Genomic DNA, 10,447 nt, shown 5'->3' with positions numbered 1-10,447 from the left:
AAAGATTTGGGGATGTAGCTCAATAGTAGAGTGTCCCTGAGTTTAATCTCCACCAATACTGCTAAAGAAAGGGAAGCGGGAATTAAAAGATAGCTATTATGAACCAAATAATAAGAATCTTTGCTTTTACTTATTACACATTTACTGCCTGGCACTTTTCATTCATTGTCTCACTTAATAATAACCACACCAATGATAACAGCTAATATTTACCAAGCATTTACTATGTGTGAGGCTTTAGTCTAAATGCTTTACCTCTATTCTCTCTTTTAATTCTCATAAAAACTATAAAATGAGAACTACTGATTATTATTATTACCATTTTAGATAAAAGAAATAGGTTCAGAGTAATTATCAAATTTGCCTAAAATCATCCATGTAGATACTCTGATTATCCTCATTTTAAGATACCTATAATCCCAGCTATTTGAGAAGCTGAGGTAGAAGGATCAAGTTCAAGGCCAGACTGGGTAACTTGGTAAAACCCTATCTCAAAAATAAAATAAAAGGGGCTGGGAATGTAGCTCAGGGGTAGAGTCCTTGTCTAGTATGCACAAGGCCCTGTGTTCAATCCCTAATACTGGGTGGGGGAAGGGGGAAGAATAAAAACAATAGGGAAACTGAAATTTGGGGAGATTAAATAACTGGCCAAAAGGTACTAAGTGAGAGAACAAAGGTGAGACTACAACCCAAGTGGGCCTGGCTCCAAGGTGTTGCTTTGACCACTGTGCTGGAGTATCATGTGAATGATGAGTATAAAGAAGCAGCCACCAGGGGCTGGGGTTGTAGCTCAGTGGTAGAGCAATTGCCTGGCATATGTGAGGCACTGGGCTCAATCCTCAGCACCACATAAAAATAAAAAAAAAACAACTAAAAAAAAAAAAAAAAAAAAAGCAGAATCACTCGGCGGGGGGGGGGGGTGGGGGAGGCATAAAGCAGAAGCACAAAAAGAACCAGAAAAATAATAGTGATAGAAATGATGACTCAGTCATTTCTGTGCTACCCCTAAACCCTAGCCTGGATATTTGGCTTTTCCTGAGTCCCATGCACCTGTATTTTTTCAACAGCTTCCCTTTTCCCTAAGGTAACATGAATGCCTCAGCCTCCATGCTTTGAAATGAAAGGAGCCTTCTCTAAAAGAGTCTACATATCATTCTGACTTCCTGTTCCTTTTGTGAGGTACCTCATAATGGAACACAGATTATTGTATCTAACTCTCTGGCAGCATCACACAAAACAGCCTAGACCATAAAAGACAGTTGACCTAGGAGGGGGATAAATTGTTATTTCACTAAAAGCTAACAAAGAGAATTCCAAAATCTGACATCCTGGATATACTTTCAAATATCCTTCCCATGTGTTGTAATAAACAGCCCAGCAAATTCTGCCTTGTTTCTCTCCTTTTAAGGTGGCTGACTGACCTGTCACAGAATATTCTCTGCTCTTATCAGAGCCATAAATAAAGAACAATTCAAACTGTCCTATCACCCTGAGCTTTACACTTGCCTGGGATATTATTGTTTTCGGCTTCTCTCTAAAAGTGGTAAAACTCATTGACAGCATAAAAAAAAAGTCATTTCTATCTAAAAATCAAATATTATTAAATGATCAGACAGCTGGATGCATATATTACATCCACACAAACAATTATGAATGAATGTTTTGACCTTTTGAGTTAATGCAGTTAAGATTTGGCACAGGCCTATCCTATCCTGTTAGTAAGTCACACAGAGCAGAACTCCTCCCCACATCCTCTTATGGGAATCCCCTAGCTACAAGATCCAACTGGGATAAAGGAGATTTAGTATTATTAGTATCATGAGTGAGGCAAACATGAAGTCCACGGAAGAGTCTAAAATCAAAACCATGTATACACATAAGATTACAGTTGTTCCCGGAGGAGACAGCAGAGTTAAAGTGACTTTATTTGAAATATTATTCTCCTAGACCCCTTGAGTGCAAGGTCTTAATAATGCTTTTGTTTGTTGATTTGGTTTTGTTATTGGGGATTTTGGCGGGGGGTGGGGGTAGTGGGGCAGGGAACCCTTCTATATCTATATAAATTTCACTATAACACAAAGATCTAAGCATTTAACAAAAATCATAAAGTAAGACTCTCAAAGTTGTTACCTTGTTCATTGTTTCCGCCATTAAGCAGGAGTTCATCATTTTGCCTTTTCAATTCTGTTATGTATTTAAAGGCTTGGTCCAGGATCATATTCTTGCTCTGCCAAAGAAAAATTAATGATTTAAAACTTCACTGAAGGGTAAAAACTTTCTAGAAGAAACTGAAATCTCTGGCTTCATCTCACATGTGTTATGTAACATTTCAAAATTTAAAGCAGGCACCATATTCAAACACTTCTACTAAATATCTATCAGGCTTTGTCTTTCTTTTCTTTTTGGTACTGGGGGTTGAACTTGGGCCTTATTAGGCACACACTCTACCAATGAACTACATCCCCAGCCCTCTATTGGACTTTTACTATGTGTCAAGCTCTGTATTTGAGGCACTGGGATACAGTAATAAAACAAAGCACCTGTCCTTGAAGAATATAAATACATATGCAAAATAATTAGGTGATGACAAGATTACACACACATACAAAATAAAAAAGCAGGGTCCCAGGGAGGGGGTTAAATTGATGGTGGAAGTTACTCTGTGCTGTTCACTGAATGTTTGTGTCTTCCCACCAAATTCATAGATTGACGTCCTAATCCCTAATGGAATGGTATCAGGAGGTGGGACCTTTGAGAGGGTATTCGGTTACTCATGAATGGGTTTAGGGACCTTATAAGAAGAGAGGGAGAGATGATTTCTCCTTTTCCTCCATGTGAGGACACAACCAGGAATCAAATATGGATTTTGGACTTCCCAGCTTCCAGAATTATGAGAAATAAATCTTTGTTGTTTAAGTCACTCAGTCCATGGTGTTTTTGTTACAGCAGGCTGAATTAAGATACTCTCTGGGAAGGCCACCCTGTTTAGTGATACTTAAGCAAAAACCTGGAAGTAAAAAGCACACTCTGTAGACATCTGGAGGAAGAGGGCCCAGGTATGAGGTCAGAAGGCAAAAGGTTCTCAGGCAGGGCTGGGCTGGGCAAGGCTACAACAGCAAGGAGGTAAGTAGAGTGAGAATCCTACACATCAGGAAGAGTGGTAGAAGAAAAGGCCAGAGAGAGCCTTCAGGACCATTTAAATATTTCAGACCTTAATGTTATTCTCTACTGTTAGCCGCAGTTATAAATGATCCAAAGTAACAGGGTGAGAAAGAAACATCACTTGATTGAGTTCTGGTGTCATATTCCTAGTGTATTCCATTCCTAAGCTTTTCAAAAAGATTGTGCTTTATGTCAAAGTGCTCCTTTATTCTTAATTGATAATTTTAAAAACTGAAACATAATAGTCACTTGGCAAAAAAGTAAATATATGAAGGCATAGGCATCAAAAATAACATTCCTTTGTGTTTTAGCTCTCCACACCCTGTTCCAGAGGTAATAACTATAAACTTACTTGTATATCCTTCCATAAATATGCTATACCAATATGTACATGTATATATATTTTTAAAAAATTTTGTACCAGGAATCAACCCAGGGGTGTTTAACCACTAAGTTACATCCCCAGACCTTTTTATTTTTTATCTTAAGACAGGGCCTTGCTAAGTTGCTTAGGACCTTGCTAAATTGTTGGGGCTGGCTTTGAACTTGTGATCTCCTGACTTAGCCTCCCAAGTTACTGGGATTATAGGCATGTGCCACCGTGCCTAGCTCAGATATATATCTTTTTTAAAAATCCAGATCAAAGAATGCTATAAACAGTACAGTGTACTTTTTAAAATTTAAAGATATATCTTCTACATATCATCATGCGGAACTTAGAAGTCTATCTTATTCTTTCTAATGGCTGTATTTATTTTACTTAGCAGTCTATTCCTGATAAACATTTAAGTTACCTAAGAGCCATTTCTGATTTCCTTCTTTGGCTACTGAACAATGTGGCAGTAAATATTTAACTTTTCCTCCAGCATACATATTACCTATGGATTGCTTTTTTCATGTATGAATCACTGTAATTTAGTGCTTTGCTTCAACAAACTTCAATTCTGTGTTCTTCATACTAAGTCCCAGTAGAGACTCAGTAATATAAACCAAGGAAACTATTTTAGAAGAGAAAACTAATATTGTCCTTTCTTGAAATAAGAATATGAACCAAGGTAGAACCTGATAAATACCCAGGCACCTGACCCTTTACTAGAGATAGCAGGCAGAGCCAGCAGCAATGCTCAAGAAAAACTTTAGGCTACTCTTCTTCTGGGAGCCAAATACTGACTTTCTTTGCACATTCTAGGACACCAAGGAAGAGAAATGGTATGTTTTCCTTTCTTCAGAGAAACTCATGAAAGCCCAAAGCGTGAAAATATAATTTTGCTGAGCAACTTCCAATATTTAGTGAGCACACCTATTATACATTAAAATTCGGAGAAAGAAAAATCAGAAGACATAGTTTGCCATTGTGTTAAAGAAAGAATACATTTTTAGAAGACTTAAAAAACACATTTGTGGAAGTCTAAATCCACTCTGCAGGGGAGAATGAAAGGAAACTGAAGTCTACATTCTTGCCAAGGGGGATACTATTGAGCCGCAAGTTGATTTTGTCTTCTAAATTCCTAGGAAGTTTCAATACTGAGAAGCACCAGTTGCTACAGAAGGTGGGGCAAGGTACAGGGACTTGACCGAGAGGACTTGTTGAAAGGCTCTTAATAAAGCAGTAATAGGAACCACTTCCCCATGCATATATCCTATGCAGCTGGATGACTTCCCCCTTCTTGCCCCAACCACAAGAAACAAGTTTATTTTCTGTGAAATCTGAACCAGAGAATTTTAACCTCAGAGATACTTGGCACAAAAGTGGACACGATGAGGCTCCCAAGTGAAAACAGGGTAAAGTAAAATTCTCCCTACCAAAGAATGACACTTTCTATCCCCACCATCCTTGACCCAAAATTCGAAATATTACCAAACAAACTCATACTCCACTCCCACCATTTCCACTCCCAGGTAAGAGACTAACAGATTCCTTCTCAGGGGGGAAAATTAGTATTTATCCCTCAGATTTTTTTTTTTTTTTTTTTTTTTTAGTTCTACCATGACCACAACAAAAAAACTACTAGTACACCATCTAATCATGCAATAGTCAGGGACACCAAATGACAAGCCTATTTATTAGATCAGCTTTTTAAATGCCTATCCTCAAGTCAGAAAAAAAAAATAGCTACCTGTCACTAAGCTTTAAGAAAAGCCTCCAAAAAGAAAGATAAAACATCCAACAAAAGGGGGGAAGAAATCAGAAAACTTCAGAAAAAATCCTAGAAAACATTCAATTAGATTAGATGTTATCAAATCCACATAATTAACATATGGTATTAAACAGGAGAGTTGGAAGAGATCAATTAGTTGAGATTGAAAAAGGAAGACAGAAGGTTTCAGAAATAAACTTTCAAAGGAAGGAAATGGAAAATGGAAATTATGTGGTAAACTTGACCATCCAGAAAACTATGAAGAGCCTGTTGGAAGGATGGAAAGAATTAAAGACAAATATATAGAAATTTAAGCAAATGAAAAACTATGAGTTACATATGAAATGAAACATAATAATAATATACTCCTTGGGTCAACCACAAACAATAGTTACATATTCTTAATAATATAAAAAATATAAAAACTGAATATCAATTTTAATCAGAATTATATGGGAAAGTCAGGGAAAAAGCACAATAGAATTTTTTAAAAATATTTTTTAATTGTCAATGGACTTTTATTTTGTTTATATAAATATGTGCTGAGAACTGAACCCAGTACCTCACACATGCTAGGCAAGCGCTCTACCAATGAGCCACAACTCCAATAGGATTTTGATAGATAATATCTAAAATGGAAAAGTTAAGATATAGAAATGTAAGTATGTTATTTTGAAATATAACAGTAAGCAAGGTATGATGGCATATGTCTACAATTCCAGTGAGTTGGGAGGTTGAAGCTGGAGGACACAAACTTGAGGTCAGCCTTAGTGACTTAGCAAGATCCTGTCTCAAAATAAAAATAAGAAAGTACGGAGGGGTAGCTCAGTGGTGGAGAATCTCTGGTTTCATCTCCCAGTACTGAAAGAAAAAAAGAAAGAAAGAGAAGGAAAAGAAAGAATAGAACACAGTAGTACATTTCACAAGGAGGAACAGTTGAGAATGTTTGCTCTGAGGAGCTGTGTTCGGATTGGGATGCAGGTACGAGATTAATGTTTGTTTTAAGCTTTTTAGTGCTATTTGCTATGTGCATATATTATTCTTTGTCTAAAGAATTTAATTAAAATTAATTAACAAAAAGCTACCACTAATTATGATATCCTATTATTAAAATTAAAAGGAAAGTAGATCATAAGAGAAGAGGTATCTAAAACCAAAATTTTACTGTGTAATGAGTGAAGGTAATAAAGCAGATTATGAAAGAACTGAAAGACAGGGAATATATCTTAGTGGTAGAATGCTTGAGCAGCAAGTGTGAGGCCCCGGGTTTGATCCCCAGCACCATTAAAAAGAAGGACAAACAAACAAACAAAAAAAGAAACAGTGCTGGATAGATACACATATATTCTTAGAAAGCAATGTCTGGAGAGACATGCAACAATATTTTATTAGTAATTATAACTTGGGAGTGGGATACCAATTTTTTAAAAAATATTTTTTTTTGCTTTCAATATCATTTCAATTGTTTGTTTTGTTTTCAATGAGCATATTTTATCCTCATTATCAGAAGAAACTAAAAGCTATCTTCCATGAGGGAAAACTGAAAGCTGAGATTTTTAAGTACTATTGGGAATTGATAGGGCATGGAGAATAAATAAAGAGATACTTGGAAGATTCTAGGTAAGAATTTAAAAAGAGTAAAACACATGAATTGGCAGAAAACAAAAGGTTATAGACCTTATAAGCAGAGTATATAAACATAATCATGAGACTGTTATTAAAAGGATCTAGACATTGTATGGTACATTTGACCATGTAGAAAGTTGTACTGACATTGTTAGAAATGTGGGGAAAACTAATGCTAGGTATATAAAAAATGAAGCAAATGAAAAATGAGGCAATTATGAACTTCAAAAGACTCCCATAAATGGCAGGTAACAAAAATAATTATTCTAAGTACTGAAAAAATTTAGGGAACTCTCTGTTCATAAGCAATGAATGAAAATATGAGTGGATTCTTACCTGCTTCAGAGCTGGGGAACATGGGATCAGCTCGCCTATTCTGTTAATCCCAGCATTAATTTTCTTCTTTCTATGCCTCTCCACTAGATTAAGGGAAAAATCCATATGTCAAACCTTATATTACTCTGTTGAAGTGCCCAATTTTCCCTGGGCAAAGAAATTTTAGGTAAAGAAATCCATTAGAAATGTTTATCAAACATTACTACTGAAGACAAATAACCATAATAAGCAAATCAGATTTCTAACAATGCAATACTTTAGATATAATGTTATAAAATCAATATAAGCAATAAATTTACTAGCATTTTTAAAAATATCATCTATGGACTGGGGATGTAGCTCAGTGGTAGAGCACTTGCCTAGCATGCATAAGGTTCTGGGTTTGATCCCTAATATCATGCAAGAAAGAAAGAAAATCATCTATAATAATTACATTCAAATTATAAAAAATAGGAATGATTAATACTGTGTTATATTATTATAAATCATTTATTACAGTTCAAGTAACTAAGAGATTTTAATGATAACCATTAGCAACCTAAGTTATCAGAAAACTGCCTTTTTATAAAATCAGACCTTTCTACACAGGTTAAAGAACCTGAAAACACCTTTTGGGTGAACAGATGGCCCTTTTGGAATAGAAACAGCTATTAGTGATGACTTAAAACAGAAAGCAAAAGGCACTGGCTTTTTTTTCTCTCTGGAGTATGGGCTGTCTACTCTGGTCATGCAGAATCTTTCTATCTAAAAACCAGGCAACTGACAACTTCTCAATTAACTGCAAAATATTCCAGACTTCCACACTATAACTTTAGAAGGGGCAAAGGATACAGAGATTATCTAATTTCTATAAGGCACTGTAAGTAGAAATACTACTCTTAGACATTTTATATTGGGAAGTTTTCTAAAATCTTTCCTTTCTAACAAAGGATAGCAGACTTCTAAGACATCTTTTTCAGATTATCCCCTGAGAAGAACTTGTTTTACAAAATGTATATATTTTTTGCTTCATGATCTAGCACTAAGAATAGTCTATTTAATGATATTTAATTACCCTCTCTTAATAAGGCACAGTCAGGACATATTTATGGCACCATAAGAGAGTTGATCCTAATGAAAAAATTTAGTTCATATGGCCAAATAAGAATTCATACATCCCAGAAATCCAAAGCAATAAATTAGAGCCTACCTTTCTTCTGAATTCTCCAATAATAATATTTCTTGGTATCTAAGAGCAGATTTTTTTTAAATGTGTGGAGTTAAAAAAATTAAACCCAATATTAAGACTCTTTGCCTATAGTAATATTTGGGGTTTCAAAGGCATTAATCTATTTGTTATGGAAAACAATCCCACCAGTTTTTAAGACATGTTTCCATAGATAAAAATTTCTCAAAGGTCCTTTCCTTAAGGAAAGATATTATTTATAGAGTAATAGAAATCAACTTATATATAAAAGTATTCATAATAATATATGTGTGCATTATAACATTTTTTTTTTGTCTGAATGAAGTTCCTGATGGAAAATAAAGTGGCATACAATGTGCCAAACTGAAAATGTATGCACAATTCTATATATGTTTATCTAGCTTTGGTCTATACTTTTGATGTTTGAGATAAAAATCAAATATTTATTTTCTACATTTCTTTCTATAAATGAAGACTATACAACTTAAGACTGTTCACATATAAGTCCCTTTAAGACCTGTAGTCCACTGCTCATCTCTTCCTTACCCCTCTAGATAGCTGTCCCCTCTGGAATTTATTCAGACAGGCACATAACCTTCATTCTACTGAGAAGTGTATCTGGATTTCTTTGGTGGGTGAAATCCCCTCAAACACTAACTCCAGGAATATACTAATCTCTTAATTTATCCAAATAGACTACAAATCAAAATATCATTATCCATGAGACTCAGAATTTTTTTTTTTTTTTTTGGTGATGTTGGTGATTGAACCCAGGGCCTTGTGCATGTGAGACAAGCACTCTACCAACTGAACTATATCCCCAGCCCAGAGAATATTTTGTCAATTAAAAACAATAAAGGTACATTTTCTTATAATACAATAAATAATGGTTCTATGCTTATAACATAAAAACTTAACAATCAACTATGCTATAATTTCATTTTAAAAACAAAAAATGCTAACAAGTAAAATTTAAATTACTGTATCTACCTGCATTGTGTGTTTCCCGGTTTTTCTTTCTGAAACAAAAAGTATAGATAAAAGGTAACATGAAGATAACTGGAAAGCACTTTTACCACTTTATATTTTGAGAACCATAAAATAAGTTTTACAAATTTGTATTTTCAGCATCAATAATAAGCCATCTGAAGAAAACTTTTCTTAATATATTATGGTATAAAAACATAACTAAAGATACCTCCATATAAATTCAGAAGGCACCATTTCTATAACTACAATTCTCTAATCTTTGATACTCAGAAGTCATGGGTTGAGAATAGAATCAATCACTGAAGACCATAACTATTTGAAACATGTAATTAAGTTGCTAGTAAAATCTCAAGTGATGTGTCTCATAGGTGACTTCTGATGTCTGCCTTGGCAACCTAGGCAAGAGTGAATGTGTGAGCGATGAGCAACAGTAGAGAGTAGCTTTTTAATTCACAGGTAGGGAAATGTGGTAGGTGACAGCACACTTAGGCACTGACAATTGACATTTGAGTCATCTTTTGCATTTACTTAGTAGGTTGTCCAAACTCTTAAATTTCTTAAAAGTCCATCTATTAAAGACATTGATTTTTTCCTGTTATACATCATTTCTCAATACATTATTATCTTTAAATAGCTATGCAGCAAAGAAAGAGAACAGTGACTTCAATACTAATAAAAGCGCAGGCCATGCAATTCTAAGCAGATATTGCCCAAAATGCTACAAATTCAGAAAAGGGGTTATACAAAAACAAAAGTCATATTATGTAGGCATATTGGCATTAATATTTCACAATGTTGCAAAATATGTATTCAAACTGACTGTGACCTAAATGTTTTGTGATCTACAAAAATTCATACTGTATGTTGGTAAAAATGTCACTAGAAACTAAACATTTAGCATAGATTTGATATATTATTTTAACTATTGATGGTTATGATTACTTGTTACATTTTTGGTACAATAAGGAAGACAGGTAAATTTTAAACATATACCACTTTTAGTAAATCT

At 34.6% G+C, this 10,447-nt stretch overlaps 1 protein-coding gene across 1 annotated transcript in view; it reads right to left on the bottom strand.

The window, feature by feature from the left end:
• Usf3 (upstream transcription factor family member 3) overlaps positions 1-10,447 on the bottom strand; it is a 46,342-nt gene that overhangs the window by 13,194 nt on the left and 22,701 nt on the right. The window contains exons 4-6 of the mRNA XM_015478505.2: positions 9,439-9,467; positions 7,263-7,345; positions 2,131-2,227 (exon numbers count right to left, since the gene is read on the bottom strand). Of these exons, the coding sequence (XP_015333991.1) occupies positions 2,131-2,227; positions 7,263-7,345; positions 9,439-9,467 (209 nt within the window). The remainder of the gene's footprint in view (positions 1-2,130; positions 2,228-7,262; positions 7,346-9,438; positions 9,468-10,447) is intronic.

The sequence above is a fragment of the Marmota marmota genome, unplaced genomic scaffold (genome assembly GCF_001458135.2).
Source record: "Marmota marmota marmota unplaced genomic scaffold, marMar, whole genome shotgun sequence".
Lineage (NCBI taxonomy): Eukaryota > Metazoa > Chordata > Mammalia > Rodentia > Sciuridae > Marmota > Marmota marmota.
This window is presented reverse-complemented; position numbering and strand designations above follow the sequence as displayed.